Source organism: Thunnus maccoyii, chromosome 12 (assembly GCF_910596095.1).
Source record: "Thunnus maccoyii chromosome 12, fThuMac1.1, whole genome shotgun sequence".
NCBI lineage: Eukaryota > Metazoa > Chordata > Actinopteri > Scombriformes > Scombridae > Thunnus > Thunnus maccoyii.
Window position 1 is genome coordinate 31,469,073 of NC_056544.1, and position 22,265 is coordinate 31,491,337.

General features: G+C 38.8%; 2 protein-coding genes across 12 annotated transcripts in view; both read left to right on the top strand.

Moving 5' to 3' along the window:
* LOC121907944 (discs large homolog 1-like protein) overlaps window positions 1-7,371 on the top strand; it is a 139,508-nt gene extending 132,137 nt beyond the window's left edge. For all 11 annotated transcript variants that reach the window (XM_042427519.1, XM_042427520.1, XM_042427525.1 and 8 more), the window contains 5 exons: window positions 566-667; window positions 762-934; window positions 3,509-3,618; window positions 3,761-3,852; window positions 4,523-7,371. In XM_042427519.1, coding sequence (XP_042283453.1) covers window positions 566-667; window positions 762-934; window positions 3,509-3,618; window positions 3,761-3,852; window positions 4,523-4,629 — 584 coding nt within the window. In that variant the 3' untranslated portion in view covers window positions 4,630-7,371. The remainder of the gene's footprint in view (window positions 1-565; window positions 668-761; window positions 935-3,508; window positions 3,619-3,760; window positions 3,853-4,522) is intronic.
* A 2,278-nt stretch (window positions 7,372-9,649) lies between these two features.
* On the top strand, window positions 9,650-21,290 carry LOC121908761 (tripartite motif-containing protein 16-like). The gene is made up of 4 exons (XM_042429033.1): window positions 9,650-11,920; window positions 15,219-15,225; window positions 17,482-17,490; window positions 20,600-21,290. Exons 1-4 carry the CDS (start codon window positions 10,942-10,944, stop codon window positions 21,288-21,290), a joined length of 1,686 nt encoding a protein of 561 aa, XP_042284967.1. The 5' UTR covers window positions 9,650-10,941.
* Window positions 21,291-22,265: the final 975 nt, after the last annotated feature.

Sequence of the window (22,265 nt, forward strand, 5' to 3'; positions counted from 1 at the left end):
TTATTATTATTATTATTATTATTATTATTATTGAAACATCACATCAAAAGAGAAATTAAACACTCATTATTTTAATTAAAAAACAAAATGAGAATAAATAATATTTAAAATGATAAATAAACATTAATATATATTAAAAATTAACACAAAATAAATGAATAAAATTAAATAAAATAAAAAAAAAATAAAAATAAAAAATAAATAAAATAATCTGAAGTGTAATGAATGAAAAATAAAAAATAAAATAAAAAAACATGTTAAATTTGTTAGCAGCACAGAAATATTCCAGTAGTTAAAATCAATAATAGAAGACAGGAAGTCTAAATGAACAGTTCGATCAGTTATTTTATGTTTGATGAAAGTCAAACTGTTTGAGGAGGATCAATAAATCCCACCTTCATCCCTGGATTAGTTTAGTGTTTGATCAATGACTCTGATCAGATGACAGAATATTAACGTACAGCGTGTTGAAACACAGGAAGCTTCACGTCGTTTCTAAGCGACGTGTTTCTGTTCAGATGTTTTGTTAAATACGAGTTGAGTCTGGATTCTTCTTCTCTGACAGTGAACTACACCCGTCCCGTCATCATCCTCGGCCCCATGAAGGATCGGATCAACGACGACCTGATCTCCGAGTTCCCCGACAAATTCGGATCCTGCGTCCCACGTGAGTCTGAGTCACAGCGGCGTGTTTCCTTTGTATTGATTCTCTGATCAGACGGATCCCCGACGTTCTGAAACACTCTCTGGTCTCCTCTCAGATACGACCCGACCGAAGCGGGACTACGAGGTGGACGGCAGAGATTATCACTTCGTGGTGTCCAGAGAGCAGATGGAGAAGGACATCCAGGACCACAAGTTCATCGAGGCGGGACAATACAACAACCACCTGTACGGCACCAGCGTGCAGTCGGTCCGAGAGGTGGCGGAGAAGGTAGGAAACGTCTGAGCGGCGGCGTTTAACCTCAGAGAAGCAACAACCGACTGATGTTCTTAAGATGCACAGACGACTGATTTAAACACATTTCATTGATTTTTGTAGAATTTTCTCTAGTTCAGAGCTGTCGAACAAGAAGAGAAACACGTTCTGAATGAATTTGAAGTTTAAATATGATAAAATATATAAAGTGATGTCATTTTATATCCAAAAGGTCAAATACACTTAAAAGCTTTTTATTAAACACACAATATGTAATTTCAGCCGCTAGGCGTCTCAATCAAAACAATAACAAAAGACGGAGTGTGATGACGGTGTGAAGCAGCAAGGGATCATGGGAGTTGTTGTCTTCGTTGTTAAATAACACTTGTTCGGTTTATTTCTCTGATAACTTTAGATCCAGACGTTCAGCAGGTTTCTACCAGGAGCCGAATTATCCTCAGAGGTCTCCTCGTTAAATCGTTAAAATACTAATTAAAGCTGTTTCACCTAAAAAAATCAGTGTTTCTCCGACGATGTTTGGTGACCACCGGACTTCCTGGAGGGGCTGTTAGCCGAGCTGCTGCTAACGTTTGTCCAGTTTATTTCTCTGATAACTTAAGATCCAGACGTCCAATGACTAAAATCCTTCTTCCGGCTAAAAGATATAGTTAAAAACCACCTAAATTTATCATGAAAATGTGTCTTAAAACTGAATAAAAGTCCATTTATAACAGTTTGTGTGGAACAACCACAACGCCGATGTATTATCTTGTATGTGTGTAAGTTACTCTTTGGTAGACGCCATTGTAGCGGACAAACACAGCGCCGCCGTATGCATCTGGTGCGTGTTTACTCTTTGGTAGAGGAGGTATGACGTCATCGACAGGCGACCAAATGAAACGGTCCGTTACTTTGATTAAATTACAGATTTCTCTGAGTTTGAAAACTGTTGGAAACATTTGGGATAATGTAAGAACACAACTCAACAACATATATAACATAGGTCTAGTTGTTTTTACACATTTTAATGTGGAATAATTACATATTATAGCTTTTAATTCCTTCTAAGTCTGTACTATAAATGAACAACCGTGAGGTGTTATTTCTAGTTTCTAATTGTTTCTGCTACTGATAATAAATGTATGTTTTTGTCTGCTGGTTTCTGAATGAAAGACTTGAAGCTGTGCAGTGTTTTTTAAACTTTAGGGACATTTTTGTGAATGAAACCCACAAACGGAGCAGAACATGAAGTCTTATATGGACATTTTAGGGCCGTTGATGATGTCATGAACTGATGACGTTCAGTTCAGGCAGTGAAGAGAGTTTGTTTAATCCGATTTGGAAAACTCATATGAGCAAAACTTCACTGTTGTAGTTCAGTTCATATGAAAAAACAAGATATTTATCTTCAGGTTTGCGTCCAGACTGCAGACTACGGCTCCACGAACACGACAGCAAACAAAAATTCACTTTTGCAACACTTTGCTTGCAGTAATGTTCTAAATCCACAGTTTTCCTTTGCACAGTGTTGATATGACATCATTTCCTGTTAGTGTAAAATGGTTTAAGACCCCTCCCTCTCAAAATCATGTGTCAGTTTTTAACACGTTTACCTACCAGCAGGGTTTGTGACATCACAACCAGTTTAGAGCCAATGGTGGTTCAGTATTCATCTTACACGAGTGTGATGAGGAAACTTGAAGCCTGCAGCTGTACAAACACTGAGACGTCTGGTGTCCAGCAGGAAAACTGTAGAAATCAACAATATTTACAGATTCACAGATTTTACATGAAGGAGAAGAAAAAGATGTTTGAAGGATTTTAAGCAGATAATTAAACTTTTCTATTGTGGAGAAAATATATCGGAAATAAATTATTATTCAAAGTAAAGTATTTAACATGTCTTAAAACATGTCTGAAAGGGATTTTTAATAGTTAAATAGTTCATTATATTATTTACAATATTGTAGGACAGGACGTGTTCCCAGTGTTCCCAGTGTGTTAAACCAGCAGTCAGGTGTCTGTAATCATTCCTCCTGTTCATACTGGATATTAAAAGATCCTTCAAATGTGCTTTCAATGGAAGTGATGGAGGATAAAATCCACAGTGTGTCCACACAGTCATTTAAAAGTCTGAGTTCGTCATATCAGTGGATATCTGACACATTTACAGTCTTTGTGTTTCCCTGTTGAGCTGCAGGTGGAAGTATAGTAACAAAAAGAGGAACTTTGGCACTAAAAAGACTGTAACGTTGAAAGATATCTACTTGATTTGACTCATTTGGACGCTGAAGCTTCATATTAGCTTCAGATAAACTTGTAAATTAATTGTAAGGTCATTATGAAGGGATCTTCTAATGGTCAGTATGAACAGGAGGAATAATTACAGCAAGAAAAACAGCTTTAATGTTGATTTGGACTCCTGACTGTTGGTTTAAGACACATGTTTGCAACACCTTTGTTGCATCGTTTTCATTTCCTGTCATCTCTTTACAATTTCTATCTAATAACGACCTGAAATTACCCCAAACGTGTTTAAATTCATTTCAGTTTAACTTGTTGACATGTTTTCTTCTTCTTCTTCTTCAGGGGAAACACTGTATCCTGGACGTGTCGGGGAACGCCATCAAGAGACTCCAGCTGGCTCAGCTTCATCCCATCGCCATCTTCATCAAACCCAAATCAGTGGAGAACATCATGTGAGTCAAACTCTGTCTCACCTCTACAAACACAAACACAAAGCTGCAACTTCAGGAAGACGACCTGCTGCTGAAACCATGAACGGAGGTGGTTTATTTCTCTCTCTCTACTGGTTTTGATGGTTGTGTTTTCCTCCTGCAGGGAGATGAACAAGCGTCTGACGGAGGAGCAGGGCAGGAAAACCTTCGACAGAGCTACCAAGCTGGAGCAGGAGTTCACCGAGCATTTCACAGGTGAGACGCACAAAAACACACACAAACAAACACACGAATGCAAAAAAGACTAAAACGTTACACATCGCTAGCAAGAGCTTTATCATCATGCATATTTCAAAAATAAATGTTGGACTGTCAGTACCTGCTGCTTCTGCAGAAACTGGAAGTCTTCTCATGAATTTGTCTGCACTGTTTGTGTTGACAACACATCAGCTGTTAGCTAGCATTAGCATTAGCATTACCACTTCCCATAGTCAAAGATAATATCTCATTAACAAACAGAGAGCTCAGATCTCTCTGATCGGATCTCAATCCGTCCTCAATGTGTCTTGGGTGCGTTCACACCTGTATTTAGAGCTGCTGTCCACTAGTGATCGGATCACCTGAGCTGGATGTTAATACCAGCTGTAAACTGGACCTTAAAGTGCAACTGACGGCCGCTCGCTGCTCCAACTGACTCCCGTTCAAAAAGCCTCAACCGTGGAGCCGGCTCCAGTGATGTCACACCTCGCTACGTCCGTCTTTATGTTCAGTCACATGAGATTTGTTGACTATAAGAAAAATCTAGATAAACAAATAAAGAGCTTGTTGTGTCTCCAGGACTGTTTTTTTTGTTTTTTTTACATTTGGTTGTTTGTTTCTCAAACACTTGGACTTCCGTTTGTTGATGAACTTGTTGTGTTTTCAGCCATCGTGCAGGGCGACACGCTGGAGGAGATCTACGATCAGGTGAAGCAGATCATCGAGGAGCAGTCGGGTCCGTTCATCTGGGTCCAGTCCAAGGAGAAGTTATGAAGATCAGAGCGCTCCATCGCTCCTGTCCTCCTCTCTTTTAGAGTCGGTTTGTTTTATTTTAAAAAGAAAAGTCGACCTGCAGACAGGCAGCCTCACCCTCCTCACCCGACCCTCACCCCCCCACCCACCCGATCAACGACACGACACACCGGCTGACCAGAGTGTTGTTTTCTTTTCTTTTTTTGTTTTTTGTTTTTTTGTTTGCCTAAATAAGACTCCATTGTTGGGTTTCCTGACGTTGAGACCAGCAGAGTAAAGCACACGAGACGCGAGCGGAGATCACTCGACACGGTACAGCTCCTTAATGTTTAAGGGAGGAGAACTTAGAGAGGAAGAAGAAGAAGAAGAAGAGGACGTGTCCATGAAGGCGACGAGAAGAAAAGTACGAAGCAGAATTATTCTTATGTTTTTTTTTTGTTTGTGGGTTTTTTTCCCCCTTTGTTTGTCTTGTAAGGTTAAGTGATGACGGACGGACAGTTTCAGTCTCAGGCAGCGTCTGTCGGTCCGGAGGAAGGAGACACAAAAAGCAAAACTTTGCACGTTCGAGCTTTAACAGCATGTCAGTTAATCCCTGTTTATTTCCCATCAGCCCTTTCACCTCAACGTCTGATGTCACAGCTTTTCTCTTCTGTTCTGCGCTTCATCATTTTTCCTTTTTTTTTTTTTTTTTTTTTTTTTTTAAACACTTGAGTCGATTCAAGTTTTTTTTTTGTTTTTTGGGTTTTTTTTGCTCCTCACCGCTGCAGGATGTTTGTCAGGACGCTCTGCAGGGTTCCCGCTCTGCTGCTAGAGGGCGCTGTGGAGCTAAATACTGAAATCTGTCTGTTTTTTAAAGGAAATGTTTTTAAATTTTAAATCTGATGCAACAAGATCAGCTTAATAATTATCTGTTTTCCAGTAATGAATCATGATTTTTAGTGAAAGACATTTAACATTTTAGACATTAAGCTTGATGCCCTTTAATGAGGTCAAAGGTCACTGCATTCATTCTTCAACTTGCGCTGCAAAAAAATGCCGATTTCTCACGTTGTTTCTGTCTTTAATGGATCCTTAAAAACTTTTCTCAAAGAATAAAAAATCTGCCAGTAGAGTGAGAATATTTCAGCCTGTTTCCACTCAAAAGCAACTTGTTTCAAGACTTTTCTAGTAACGCGACTCTTTATTGACACAAGAAGAAAGTGAGTCGGGACGCTGCGCTCGGAAAACACTTCAAACAAGTTGAATTGCTTCCTACAGAAAAGAGAAGAAACTAGAGACGTTACCTCGTAACGATTAAACTCACTCATGCTAATAAAACTCTCAACATTTCTAGAAATATCTCATAAGCACCAGAAATCTATCTCATGATTCTGAGAAAACTCTGAATTACAAGCAAATGTTCATAATTAACAGAATCCACATCTCATAGTACCGCGAAAATTCTCACAATTACAAAAAGTACAAGACAGTTTTGCACAATTACAAGAAAACTGTCACAATTATTAACTACAATAAAACTCAGTTACAAGAAAACCATCTCAACATTAAGAGAAAATTATTTCAATATTACAATAAAATTCTTACAATTCTGAGAAAATTTTCTAAAACTCTCATAGTTTGGAGACAATTATCTCAATTTTTTTTCTCATTTGTAACGAAAAACTGTTAAATATTGTATACGCTCATAATTACAAGGAAACAATCTCAACATTAAGAGAAAACTATTTCATTACAATAAAATTCTTACAATTCTGAGAAAATTGTCATCATCACAATAAAATGATCTTGTAATTACCAGAAGTATTTCATAATTATGATAAATATCTCATAGTTGGGAGACAATTATCTCAATTTTTTCTCATTTGTAACAAAAAAAACTTAAATATACGCTCATAATTACAAGGAAACAATCTCAACATTGCAATAAAATTCTCATAATTACGATAAAACCGTTACAAGAAAAAATATAGAACATTATCTCATAACTACAATAAAATGATCTTGTAATTATGAGAAAACCTGCATAAATTTTCTTATAATTGTGAGATACGAGAAAAATAAGAAATTTTTATCTTGAAATTTTGAGATATTAAATCATAATTCTTATGTTTTCCTTCGCTGAATGCAGTGTGCTTCCATATCACTGGAACTCATCTGAGGTTTTCTTGCTGCACTGTGAGATTTTCTCACTTTATTTCAAGAAAATGAGATTTTAAAGGTTGAAAATTACAGACAGACGTGATGAGAAGATTCTTTTACAGCGTAAAACTTTGAATCAACTTTTGTTCAGGTCGACACATTTCACCCCGACTTCACTAAAATGATTTTGATCAGTGTTTTTTTTTTTTCCGGGCGGTTGTTGTGCGGAGCGGCGCCCTCTGTGACGCGGGTTTGAACCCCGTCAGACGGCCGCACGACGTCCGTCAGCGTCTTCAGTGTCTTACCATGAAAACGATGTCTGATCATTTTGATTTGTGTTTGTTGAACCTGGAGAGGAGCTGCCACCTCCAGGAGTCTGCAGGTGTGTCTGATGCAAACACGCAGACGATTATTGTACAATGAGATTTTGACAGATATTTAACCCTCGGTAAACTGCCTATTTTGTTATAATAAAAGTCTATATTGAACTTTACTTAAGCACTACTACTACGGGAATTATTTTCTTTGCATTGTTAATCATATATGAATAGAAAAGTATAAAGATATTTGAATATGAATATATATTTTTTCTTTTTCTTTGATCACCACCTCCTCTGTCTTTTAATTTTCTTTTTTAAGCATAATAAAAACTTAACAAGAAAACAGGAAGTGGTGCTGCGCTCTCCTTCTTCTTCTTCTTCTTCTTCTGGTGATGTTTGCAGACATTGGATCCTTCAGGTGTTGAAGCTGAGTTCCCTCAGATCCTTTAAAAGTCTTAATTTAGACTTTCAGAATTTAAAATGTCTTAAAAAGTCTCTTATTTTAATTATGGTGGGTCTTAAATTTCAAGTTGATGCCTAAGTGCATGAGAAACATAATTCCCTACAGGATTCACTTTATTTAATTATGATCCACGACTCAGTCCAGTCCAGCTCTTTCTTTTTGTGATAATTTTTCAGTTGGATCTCCACCAGCCGCCACCTGCTCTAACAAAGGTAACAGAGTAACTCGGGCTGAGTATCAGTACTCGATACCTTCAAGGTATCAACAGAAATAACCCAGTACTAAGTTAAGATACCTGCATTCGATCCTTTTTGTACCCAGATCTAGAAAAAAAAGACTATTTGATGTTTTTGCTCGCAGCCAATCACTGCAAGGTTTCTTTGATTTAATGCGACATGTGATTGGCTGTGTTGATAATACTTCATTATACAGTTAATTAATAATTATTACAATAATTTGAACACTTGCAAAATGTATTTGTGTTAAAATAACTTGGATGGGAAGGAGTTGTGGCATTTTACACAACTGAATGCTTCCATTCACATGATGGGTATCGAATGAAGTACACCATTACTATAAGTATCACTGTAAGGGTACTGGTATTGATACTGGTATCGTAATTATTTAAACGATACCCAGCCTTAGGATTAACTAACAGCAGGACGAAGTTCATTCGACGTGATTTTACATATGATTGTTACATGGATATGCAAAAATATCCCTATTAATATTGTCAAACTGATTTCAAACAAGGTTCTGGCCTAATGTGGATTCATTTTGCTGTGAAAAGGGTATTCAATTTTCTCTGTCAAGATCTTTAAAAGGTTTTAAAAAGCACTAAATTTGACTACAAAAAACCGTGGCTGAAGCTGCAGAAAGTCTCAGTCTGCTGGTTGTTTGAACACAAAAATCTGATGTAAACTGTTTGCTTGGGGGAAATTTTGAGGTAAAGAATAAACATAATGATTAATTTTGAAAAATGGTCTTTTAGTGATGTGATGCGGTTTTAACTGCAGGGTCAGACTCTACCATTAGGCAAGGTTCCCATAACTAAAAGGCTTCAAACAGCTCTAGATTTATTATGATGTTTAGATATGAAAAATATTGAATTATGTTACTATTTTAACTCATTTTACCCCCAAAATAACTTACAAAAGGCCCCCAAAGCACTTAAAAAAGTATGTAACTGTATACTTCTACTTCAGAGGAAAACATTGTACTAAAATATTTACCTGACAGATAAATGTTACTGGTTGCTTTTCAGATTCAGATTTTTACTCACAAATACCAACATTCCCAGTTAGAGAGAGGGTGAAAAGGCGGCGTTTGTCTGCGGCCCAAAAATCTCTAAATCTGCCCCTGCTGTTATACCAGCTAAATGAAAGCTGCAACTAATAAAGAAAAAGTGAAAATACTAAAATATCCTGTATGCTGGAGCCTGTTTATGAAAACAATCAAGTCACACCATGATAGTCAGTGTACAAGTTATCTTTCATCATTAAAACACTTTTACCTCACGATATCTCTCCTGGGCTGAACTGTGAACATTTATCTTCATGTATAAATATACAGATTATAATATGTTTGGAATATGAAAATAAAACAACTCTGTGTGTATTTTGATAGTTGTGATCGGCTGATGGTCGCTGTGAACAGCAGAAGGCACGAGAGAGACAAAAGTGTAAATTGCTTTAGCGTCTGTAAAATGATTTTAATGTAAAAACTCCTTCAACATCCTTAAGTTGAGCAGCAGCGGAAGAAGTATTCAGATCCATTACTGCAGTAAAAGTACTGATACATCAATGTAAAAATACTCCATTACAAGTAAAAGTCCTGCATGAAAAATCCTACTACAGTAAAAGTACATAAGTATTATGAGCTTGATGTAGTTAAAGTATTGCAGTAAAAGTACATAAGTATTATGAGCTTGATGTAGTTAAAGTATTGCAGTAAAAGTACATAAGTATTATGAGCTTGATGTAGTTAAAGTATTGCAGTAAAAGTGGTGGTTTGGTCCCTCTGACTGATATATTATTATATATGACATCATTAGATTATTAATAGTGAAGCATCAGTGTTAGAGCAGCATGTTACTGTTGTAGCTGCTGGAGGTGGAGCTAGTTTACACTACTTTATATACAGTTAGCTAGTTTCAACTACTTTTTTTGGTTTGTTTGTTTTAACTATCTTATGATCAAAGACCAGAAGTTCCACGTTGATACCAACAGTATCAGAGATGCCAGTCAAGAGCTTGAGGCAGCGGTACAATGTAAGCGTTAAGGACTCAGACCAGAATAAGCAACTGAAGGAGGAAACCATCAAAGGCCTTGTTAGTATAGACAAGACCTTACTTACATGTTACTTAAAATGTTGGTGCCTGAAGTTTGGATTGCTTCCCCGTCTGATGAGGTTCCCATCACTAAAGTCGAGGAGCTGGAGAGAACAGTCAGTACATACATGAAGAAACGCCTCAGCAATATCAGCTTGTATGGGAACAGGGCTCAGGAACTGCGTATCACTAGACTTACTGAAGAATACAAATGCTTCGAGGTATGAGATCATATCACTCCCACAACGTCACACTGGACAAAGTAAATTGTGGATATTTGCAAAGACAAAAGCAGTGAAAGGACAGAGCTGCAGGAATCAACATGTAGTATATAATTTCATTTAGGAAGCAAGATATGGAGAAAATCACATGTTGTTGCCGAATGTTAGAAAATTATAACGTTAAAACAACAGATTTATTCCAGATTCATGTCGCCAACCGAACCACAGAGCAAATAATCTGGTGCATTCATGTTCTGGTTGATTCAGAGCTGCAACTCAAATTTACATTCGTAATTTAACCTGTTTGCTACTAAACTTAAAGAACATTATCAAATAATTTATTTTTTACAACAGTGAGTCATTTCTCTGTTTTTTATCTAATGTATTTGAATTATTGTAATCAATAAAAAGTTTAATTAAGCTGAATATCCGGAGAACTCAATAATATTATGAGCTGGTGAGTCATTTCAGATCCAAAGAACGTGTTGGATCTGAAGAAGCACCAGAAAGCAGAGGTGAGTGGTGTGTTTTAATGAGAAATGAGCTCCATTGTACAAAAACAGGGTGAAACACACAGTGTCTCTTTTCAACTGCTCCTCTTCCTGGAATGAATCAGTGCTTGATAACTCCTCCCTCTTCTTCCTGCTCTCAAACACAACAAGCTCCACTCTGCACTCATATTTCCTTGTTCCCTCCCCTTCAGATCTACAGTTTGACGATGGGTGTAACTAACATGTAATGTAGTACAAGAGCTGTCAGGCTGCATTCACTGCAGGAACACATGTTGTTCAGATCAGAGCTCAAATTTGTTTCACTTCTCAGGAAGTGAAACTCAGACAGTCGTTGCCACTGAGAGCTGAAATGGAGCAGAAAGGAGTTCAGCTGGACAGAGAAACCTTCTCTTGTTCGATCTGTCTGGATCTACTGAAGGATCCGGTGACTATTCCCTGTGGACACAGCTACTGCATGAACTGTATTAAAGGCTTCTGGGATGAAGAAGATCAGAGGAAGATCTACAGCTGCCCTCAGTGCAGACAGACCTTCACACCGAGGCCTGTCCTGGTGAAAAACACCATGTTAGCAGCTTTAGTGGAGCAGCTGAAGAAGACTGGACTCCAAGCTGCTCCTGCTGATCACTGCTATGCTGGACCTGAAGATGTGGCCTGTGATGTCTGCACTGGGAGGAAGCTGAAAGCCCTCAAGTCCTGTCTGCAGTGTCTGATGTCTTACTGTGAGAAACACCTCCAGTTTCATTATGAATCACTTAGATTTAAAAAGCACAAGCTGGTCGACCCCTCAGAGAAGCTCCAGGAGAACATCTGCTCTCGTCATGATGAGGTGATGAAGATGTTCTGCCGCACTGATCAGCAGAGTATCTGTTATCTCTGCTCTGTGGATGAACATAAAGGCCACGACACAGTCTCAGCTGCAGCAGAAAGGACTGAGAGGCAGAGAGAGCTCGAGGTGAGTCGACAAAACATCCAGCAGAGAATCCAGGACAGAGAGAAAGATGTGAAGCTGCTTCAACAGGAGGTGAAGGCCGTCAGTCGCTCTGCTGATAAAGCAGTGGAGGACAGTGAGGAGATCTTCACTGAGCTGATCCGTCTCATCCAGAAAAGAAGCTCTGATGTGAAGCAGCAGATCAGATCCCAGCAGGAAACTGAAGTGAGTCGAGTCAAAGAGCTTCAGGAGAAGCTGGAGCAGGAGATCACTGAGCTGAAGAGGAAAGACGCTGAACTGAAGCAGCTCTCATACACAGAGGATCACATCCAGTTTCTACACAACTACCCCTCACTGTCACAACTCAGTGAACCTACAGACTCATCCAGCATCGATATCCGTCCTCTGAGATACTTTGAGGATGTGACAGCAGCTGTGTCAGAGCTCAGAGATCAACTACAGGACATCCTGAGGGAGAAATGGACAAACATCTCACTGACAGTGACTGAAGTGGATGTTTTACTGTCAGAACCAGAACCCAAGACCAGAGCTGAGTTCTTAAAATATTTACGTGAAATCACTCTGGATCCAAACACAGCAAACCCAGAGCTGTTATTATCTGAAGGGAACAGAAAAGTAGAACGAATAAGACAACCACGGTCTTATTCTAGTCACCCAGACAGATTCACTGGATGTTGGCAGGTCCTGAGTAGAGAGAGTCTGACTGGACATTGTTACTGGGAGGTGGAGTGGAGAGGAGGAGGAGTTGATGTAGCAGTCGCATACAAGGATATCAGCAGAACAGGAGACTGGAATGAATATGTATTTGGGAACAATGACAAATCTTGGGCATTATTTTGTGAGGCTAAACGTTATTCATTTAGGTTCAACAATAACAGAACTCCCGTCTCAGGTCCTCAGTCCTCCAGAGTAGGAGTGTACCTGGATCACAGAGCAGGTATTTTGTCCTTCTACAGCGTCTCTGAAACCATGACTCTCCTCCACAGAGTCCAGACCACATTCACTCAGCCTCTCTATGCTGGACTTTGTCTTTATGCTTATGGAGGCACAGCTGAGTTCTGTAAACTCAAATAGACAGAAGTCATTTCAGACTTCATGTATCAGATTCTGTTGTAATTCTTCATGTTTTTGTCTCCATTGTTTCTGAGAGCTCGTTGCTGTGGTGTTTCTGAACTGCACAGAGATCAGCTGTCAATCAAACTGGGATTATCAACATTTTTTTACTTTTCATTAATTGTATTGTTTTCAGTTTCTTTAAAATTCACTTCTTCCTGTGTGTTTTTATCCATGGAGGCTATCGCTGCTCATGATGACGTCTTTTACCTTCACTGACACTGAAAACAGCAGAACTTACTTCATCATAGATATTCTGTTCTCATCACTTTGTAAATTCATAAAGAAATGTACAATCAAACTGTAATTATCATGATAATAATCATTTATTATGTTCTTGTACATAGCTGACATTCTGGGTTAAACTAACTTTCAGCTTTCTTCACTAAAGCAGCTTTGTCACTGAGAAAAGAGCAGAGTTTTCTATCACTTGTTGCTTTTAAAAAACAAGATTTTCTTTGTGCATTTAGTTGATAAAGTCTTTGTTATACAGGCCTAAAAAACTAGAAAATAGTAAGAATTCATTTGATCGAGTTTGGGTGGGAAGAAGTTTTGTTGCGTAATGACAAACATAAAACAACAGATATTGTGTCTTTGTGAACTTGAGGTCACTTCATTTATTTTTATGCAGATTTTCATGTAGATGAAAGTTGAGAATGAGGCTGTCATGTTGGATCAGTGTTTAGTTCTGTCACCTCACAGAGAGACGGTCCCGGACCCCAATTTATCAAACTGCTAACAGGAACAGTTCAGACTTTAATGAAAGATAAAAGTAAAAATCCTTCACTTTTACTCACAAACATAAGAATAAAACTATTTGTGAAACTTGTTTTGATTTTAAAATGCTGTTAAAGAGGTGTGTTCAGTTGGTTCAGAGTAGATCCTCGATGACTGCAGGACAGAAACTCTGTTCTCTGTCTGATTGGGTGAAATATTGTTGGTCATGATCACCTCATCTACCAACTGTAGGATGTCTCGGAGAGGATTTTGTCTCCAATTCAACCAATTTATTTTCATTTTATCCATATTTATATATTTATACGTAATAAATATATCAGATTGTTGGTAATTATTCCCAGAGATTTGATGATTTCACACTGTCATGGAAACTTAAAGATGAATTCACAGAGAACAAATTGTCTTTGAGTTTTACTGCAATAAACAGAGTTCACATTTGCAAATGTGGATCTCCAGGTTTGCTGGACTGAAAAAGGTACAGTACTGTAGGAAGTTCAGTGTCAGTATTTGTACATACAGCCGCATGCATCACAATCGTCCCATATTCATCACCCTAATAGGTTTGTTTTAATGAATTCACCATATCTCTAGGGAGTTTCTGGTCTTCTGAGAATTGAGAGTTGAAAGCTGAATCCTAATGTGCCTTTCCTCCTTAAGGACTTTCACTCTCTGCCTCTGTTTAGTGAGAAGTAAAAGTGATGGTGACAAGAGTCCCAAAACTCGCCTTTGATGGTTCCTGTTGGGAACATTTTCACACGGGAAGCAGAGAGCGCAAAGTCTTACAATGTGATTTTGGCTATAAAGGCAGTATAACATAAAGGTATAAGTTTCCATTTCACAAACAAATAAAACTTATAATTAAATATGTTAATGCAGAATAACTCAGCACTGAGTTAAACGTAAGGATGTTTTTAAAAGAATGTACAATACAGCAGCTGTCGGGTCAATCCATATGTCTGATTGGCTAATCCTTCATGTGATCAGTCATGTGATCACTTGAGTAAAAGTGATTTTTTACACATTGCTGTGGGTAGGAGTACATCACTTGATAAAAGTGTCTTATTGTTCACACTCAGCCAGAAACTCTTTCACTCTGAAGTTTGTACTGAAGAGTTTTCTTAAGTGTCGTTCAGAGAAGTTTGATGAAGACGAGTTTGTAAAGTTTAAATCTAGACTTGATTCAAACTTCTTGTGACTAATTTTGTTCTGAGTGTAATCTCTCAATCCACAAACTGCTGCTGTGCTGAAGAGTTTTTGTAATTATATTAATTGGCAACAAAGAAATGCATCTAAAATAGTCATGATCAGTTTCCTGACAGCTGTGATTGATCTATTGAACCATCACAGGTAACGTTACTCCACTTTTTCTACTGCAGAAGTCATTCAGGGATCATTTTACTGAAACTCTGCACATATGAGATGCTGAATTCAGTTTAATTGTAATAAACAACATGTTCACTCAAGTTTTAAACCATGAATGAAGTTTTATGTTCTTTCAGTTTTCTCAGTTGTCATTCAACCACTGAAAGTTACAGTTTTTACTAAAAAAAAACCTCATATTTGAGCAACAACAACAGATTAAACAAATGTAGGCTCTATCAAGTCCAGTCATAAAATAATTAACTTATAAACTGAACATATTATTTACATCTGGTCTCATGTATTTCTCTGCCAGTCACTCAGATTTCAAGAAGTCAGAGAAATCACAGTCTGCAGCATCAAATCTCACATTCACAAGTTCTGTTTACAACCTGAAAGCTGATGTGAATAATATTTGTAGACTGGAAACTCTTCTCTCCCATCTTCCCCATGTGACCTGAATGCAGCATCAGTGTCACAGGATGTGACTTCTGTCAACAAACTGACACAGTGTGATATTACAGATATTTAAATCTGTCTTTACTGATATTGTCTGAAGCTGTTAAAGGCTCAGTGGAGTTTTTACACGTCTTCCTGCAGTGAACATCACAGCAGGTCAACAACTGAAATCTGAAAACTGAGGCAGGACACAAGAGGGCGCCTTCATCCTGCTAACCAGGGGTGTAGTGGAGGTTAAAGCTCCTCCACCCAGTCTGTCTGCAGTTTTACTGTGGAATATGTTTTTAGACTGATTAAAAAACACCATGATAATAAGAATGTATCCTGTCATTCATCATGGTAAATGGTGTCAAACTGCTGTAAGTCATTGGTTAGTTAGTTAGTTAGTTAGTTAGTTAGTTAGTTAGTTAGTTAGTTAGTTAGTTAGTTAGTGGAAACATCTTTGGCTTCACCACATTGTGTTAAAAACAACACAGATCAGCTGATGAGGACAAACAGCAGAGAACAGCATCAACAAACAAAATTATTAAATACATTAAAAATGAAATAAATTGTAGACAGCTCGATGTGAAATCCTCAGTAAGCTTTTAAAATACAACACATTGTTAAAGATGAAACCAGTGGTTTGCAACCTTTTTTTGCTTTTGAAGTTTTACAAAAAGCAGTGTGTAGTCGGGGTCTATTTCCCTCTAAACTTCAGTCATAATGCAAGTGGAATATAGCATCAAGGGAAGTATTCAAAAGACCTCAAAATGAGATCTTTTGAATGGTAATTATTCTCATTATTGATTAATCTCATGATTATTGTGTCAATTAACTCTTTTTTTCTTTAAAATATCAGAAAATAGTGATAAATGTCAGTTTCAGAAACTCCAAGTTGACGTCTTCAAATGACTAGTTTGGCATTTTTGGCAATTAGTTAAATAGTGAACCAAGTAAAAAAAAGTTGCAAATATATTCTGTCAATCAATTAATCATTTAAATTCTACTCCAAACTTCAGTAAATGACTTTCCAGCTATGTATCCCAGAGATCACCTGAAACATCTTGTTGATGTCAGAGAATCTTCATTTAAAACTTAAATTCTCCACAAATCAGTATTTTTGCTTGTGTTGTTAAAACTTGAAAACTTTTTCACAGTTAATTCTGTGCAAAATTTAAAACCTTTAGGGCTGATCACCAAAAAGCAGCAAATATTTAAATCTGAGAGGCTGGAACCAGAAAATGTTCTGCAAGTTTGCTTTAAATGTTACTTTAGTTATTAATAGTTTAACATGGCTGCTGATAACTGCTCTCTGTGTTATGACTAATCTTCCTTTAAAACTCTAAATGATTTAGTTGACGTGCTGAATGCGTTTCCATGGAGACGACAGAAACGTAATATGTCAGATTTTCTTAAAAAAGAAAATCTATGCCAAACATCATGCCTTTCTTTGTTTCTTTGCTTATTTGATTTTTTGCTTTTTTGTTGCTGTTATTGCTGCTAATGTTCTCTCTCTTGTCTTGTGCTGTGTCATGTGTTTTTTATTTGTTTGTTTGTTTTCATGTTGCTCACTTTTATCGCACTATAAACAATTTTTTTTTCAAAAAGAAAAGAAATCTAACATGTCAGAATACAGGCAGGCGCCTGACCCACAATATATGACACATGATCTCTCCGACAGAGAAGGAAAGTATTTGGTGCGTGTTTAATATGCCGGGTACTTTTGGGACAGAGGGTGGCAACATCTCGTCGAACACCTGGATATATGCCTCTTTGATCCACTTGAATCTTATGTTTGTGACCTCTTTTTGGACTAGGAACTCATAGACATCCTTTGGGCTTTTAAGGTCTTGCCCCCCATGGATATGGTTGTCTGCCATTCGTTTCACTGCTCCCCCAACTCCATCTGGAGCACCTTTCCTATGAGCTCTCTCTGAATAGTTCCACATTATTTGCTTTAGCCCCCCATGTGTAGGGTACGCTGCTTAAAAGGTAACAGTTAGCCTTGTTCCTGTATTGAGTGACTGGCCCATCACTGAACACATGAAGCGTGTCAATCTTGTGGCCAGAGTTTTCCATAATATCCTGTACCACTGGTTTGAGGTGGGCCCACACAGCTCGTTCGTTGTGGCTGAGAGAGTCGGAGATTGTGGCATAGGATTGTGAGCCTGTGGATGTGTATGCCACTGCTGTATGGATGGTTGCTTGCCTTCGGTTTCCTCTAAAATGAAATGTCTGAATTTCCGTGTGGAGTTTGCAGGCATAATTTTCCAAGAAGTCCATGTGCAGAACCATTTCGTTTTCTTTAACATTTTCTTTAAGATGCCTGAATTTCTAGGCCTGGTGAATCCAGTTGAATTGACTAATGGCAATACCCTCCAACACTTTGTTGAGCTCAGTTTTCCCACTGTATCATTTTCTTGTTTCTTCACCCAGTTTTTGTAGTTTTTGTCTCCTACCACCACATCTTCCTTTCCCCATTGTTCCCATCTGGCCCGATCATCTGGATTATGTGTGGCAAACTGGACCTCATCAAAGCAGCAGTCAGTGCATGTGCGCTCCACACATTTCATGTTGTTGGTATTACAGGTGATGCTAGAGAGTAGATCGGAGAGGCTTTTTGAGAGAAGGATACCACGCTGTAAAAAGGCATCAATAAGAAGACGCATGTTTTCATGCTGGTAGCAGGCTCATGTATTGCCATCATTTGCCTTGGCTTCAGTAATGTAAAACGGCTTGTAGCATAGACACTGTCTAGGGGTTGACTCCTTTGTCTAAACCTATCCACTCTTCTTTTTTCAGCTTCAAGTTGCTTCATTAACTTTTCATTTTGCATTTTTAGCTTCCTTAGTCACTTGTGCACAGAATATCTTTTTCGTACTCTTTTGGGTGTACTTTGGTCTCAGGTGGACATCTCTTCGGGTAACTGTGTTGGTGTGCTACATAAAACTGACCCTGCCACTGGGGCTTCGTTGATGTCTTCCTGTCACACCGGCCCTTCCACTGGAGCTGGCCTTGCCACTGGGACCTCATTGATCTCCTCATGATCCTGATCTGGTGTAAGATCAAGCACAGCTTGAGTGGCTTTTGCCCTGGCCCTACTACTGGCCCACAGATATCTACTGGGGGAAATGATGAAACCAACCATGACTATTGTGATACATTCATCATGTCATGAAACCTTTCAATTCTTAGGCTAAAGTAACTTTTGGTGCTTGTCAAATTTACATTCTGTGTCTCTCTCTCAGGATGTTCTCTCTCCTCTGAGGATCTTCATTCAGCCTCTCCCTATACTTCCTGGTTCTTCCCTTGCTTGTCATCTCAGCCTCTCACTTTCAATGTGGATCTCAAACCATCCTTAACAAAACAGAGTAAGAAGGTTTGACACTTCTAAGTTAGAGAAAAAGGCAAAACTGGAAAAAAGAAAATGCAAACATCACTACTACAATTAGCTACTAAAGGTTGCCAGGGAAGTTAGGAAGTGGATAGGAAGAAGGGAGGATGGGAGGCGGGAAGAAGTTAGGAGCGAGGGAGGTAAGGAAGGAGGGAAAAGGGGGAAATTCATAGGGAGGGAGGATTGGGAAGTTTAGGAGGGGGAGGGAGGAAGTGTGAGGGAGGGGGGTTGGGGGGAGGTGAGGAAGGCAATGACAGTCTGAGTTTGACTTCCTTGGAAGTGAAACAAGTTTTATCTCTGTTTCTGCAGTGAATGGAGGCTGACAGTTCTTATGATGCGTTGGGTAGGAAGGGAAATATATGGACAGAGTGGAGCTCTGTGTTTTTGAGATTAGAAGAGGGAGTGGTTATTAGAGGTTGATTACTTTCAGGGAGAAGAGCAGTTTTAAAGATATAATGTTTGTTTAACTGTGAGCTTGTTGATGATAGAGCTCATTTCACATTTAGAAACAATGATGACCTCTGCTTAAGGTGGTAAATTATCCTTCGGGATCTTCACTCTTTTAAGAATTCCTGAGTTCTGCTGTAATTCAGTTAACTTTAAGTTTTTATTAATTCAAATACAGTAGATGAACAGAGAAAATAAACACTGCTGTGAATAAATAAATATTCCTGTAATTTAATGGAATATGATGATATTATATTCTCACTCATTTGATCAAATCTTTTAAAATATTTTTCAAATATTTATCAATAAGCTCACAGTTAAACAAACATTATATCTTTAAAACCGCTCTTCTCCCTGAAAGTAATCAACCTCTAATAACCGCTCCCTCTTCTAATCTCACAAACACAGAGCTCCATTCTGTCCATAGATTTCCTTTCCCACCCAACCCATCATAAGGAGGTGCAAGAGCTGTCAGGCTGCATTCACTGCAGAAACACACGTTGTTCAGATCAGAGCTCAAACTTGTCTAACTTCTAAGGAAGTGAAACTCAGACGGTCATTGCAACTGAGAGCTGAAATGGAGCAGAAAGGAGATCAGCTGGACAGAGGAACCTTCTCTTGTTCTATCTGTCTGGATCTACTGAAGGATCCGGTGACTATTCCCTGTGGACACAGCTACTGCATGAACTGTATTAAAGGCTTCTGGGATGGGGAGGATCAGAGGAAGATCTACAGCTGCCCTCAGTGCAGACAGACCTTGACACCGAGGCCTGTCCTGGTGAAAAACACTGTATTAGCATCTTTAGTGGATCAGCTGGAGAAGACTGGACTCCAAACTGCTCCTGCTGATCACTGCTATGCTGGACCTGAAGATGTGGCCTGTGATGTCTGCACTGGGAGGAAGCTGAAAGCCCTCAAGTCCTGTTTGACTTGTCTGATCTCTTACTGTGAGAATCACCTCCAGCCTCATTATGATGCAGCTCCATTAAAGAAGCACAAGCTGGTCGACCCCTCAGAGAAGCTCCAGGAGAACATCTGCTCCCGTCATGATGAGGTGATGAAGATGTTCTGCCGTACTGATCAGCAGATTATCTGTTATCTCTGCTCTGTGGAGGAACATAAAGGCCACGACACAGTCTCAGCTGCAGCAGAAAGGGCTGAGAGGCAGAGAGAGCTCGAGGTGAGTCGACAACACATCCAGCAGAGAATCCAGGACAGAGAGAAAGATGTGAAGCTGCTTCAACAGGAGGTGGAGGCCGTCAGTCGCTCTGCTGATAAAGCAGTGGAGGACAGTGAGAAGATCTTCACTGAGCTGATCCATCTCATCCAGAAAAGAAGCTCTGATGTGAAGCAGCAGATCAGATCCCAGCAGGAAACTGAAGTGAGTCGAGTCAAAGAGCTTCAGGAGAAGCTGGAGCAGGAGATCACTGAGCTGAAGAGGAAAGACGCTGAACTGAAGCAGCTTTCATACACAGAGGATCACATCCAGTTTCTACACAACTACCCCTCACTGTCACAACTCAGTGCATCTACAGACTCATCCAGCATCAATATCCGTCCTCTGAGATACTTTGAGGATGTGACAGCAGCTGTGTCACAGCTCAGAGATCAACTACAGGACATCCTGAGGGACAAATGGACAAACATCTCACTGACAGTGACTGAAGTGGACGTTTTACTGCCACAACCAGATCCCAAGACCAGAGCTGGATTCTTAAAATATTCACGTGAAATCACTCTGGATCCAAACACAGCAAACACATATGTGTTATTATCTGAGGGGAACAGAAAAGCAAAAATGAATCAACCACGGTCTTATTCTAGTCACCCAGACAGATTCACTTATTGGCGTCAGGTCCTGAGTAGAGAGAGTCTGACTGGACGTTGTTACTGGGAGGTGGAGTGGAGCGGGAGAGGACTTCGTGTAGCAGTCGCATACAAGAATATCAGCAGAGCAGGAGACTCGGACGAATGTAGATTTGGACGCAACAACAAATCTTGGGCTTTACATTGTGACACTAACAGTTATGAATTTTGGTTCAACAATATCTCAACTCCTGTCTCAGGTCCTGGTCCTCAGTCCTCCAGAGTAGGAGTGTACCTGGATCACAGAGCAGGTATTCTGTCCTTCTACAGCGTCTCTGAAACCATGACTCTCCTCCACAGAGTCCAGACCACATTCACTCAGCCTCTCTATGCTGGACTTCATCTTTGTTTTTTTCATGGATCCACAGCTGAGTTCTGTAAACTCAAATAGACAGAAGTCATTTCAGACTTCATGTGTCAGATTCTGTTGTAATTCTTCATGTTTTTGTCTCCATTGTTTCTGAGAGCTCGTTGCTGTGGTGTTTCTGAACTGCACAGAGATCAGCTGTCAATCAAACTGGGATTGTCAACACTTTATTTTCTGTTGTTGTGTTGATGTTTTTAGTTTCTTTAAAATTCACTTCTTCCTGTGTGTTTTTATCCATGGAGGCTATCGCTGCTCATGATGACGTCTTTTACCTTCACTGACGTTTCTTCAGATGAAAATATAAACTTCTCTTTGTTCTAAATGTTAGTTTCATGTTTGTATTGATGTGTTTGTGTGCTGTTGTTTCTTAAACAGAGAAAACAGCAGAACTTCCTTCATCATAGATATTTTGTTCTCATCACTTTGTAAATTCATGAAGAAATGTACAATCAAACTGTAATTATCATGATAATAATCATTTATTATGTTCTTGTACATTCTGGGTTAAACTAACTGATTGTATGGATGAAGTGAATCTGAACATGAAATCATTGAACAAGAGTCATTTAACAGACTTTACTGATTGGACGTGTGAACAATCTGAAGCTTTATATAATCAATAAAGATGTTTTTTCTAACAGTGAGTAAAGTATTTTCTTCTGTCTTCATCTCAGGATCTCATTCAAAGCTTCTGGAGAAAATGTGAAACTAAAATGAGAGTTTATTTGAGGCAGTTTTCCTCCTGAAACACCACAAAGTACAGAGTTCATGTTCAGAGCAGACAAACGTTTGTCAGTCAGTCTCTGTACTTTCAGCTTTCTTCACTAAAGCAGCTTTGTCACAGAGAAAAGTTTTCTAAAGTTTTCTATCAATTGTTGCTTTTAACAAACAAGATTTTCTTTGTGCATTTAGTTGATAAAGTCTTTGTTATACAGGCTTAAAAATAGTTAGTTTGGGTGTGAAGTTTTGTTAAAACAACAGATATTGTGTCGTTGTGAA

Bases quoted from the DNA above. Each gene is read 5' to 3' on its own strand.
- LOC121908761 (XM_042429033.1), top strand. From the start codon at position 10,942: ATGGAGCAGAAAGGAGTTCAGCTGGACAGAGAAACCTTCTCTTGTTCG.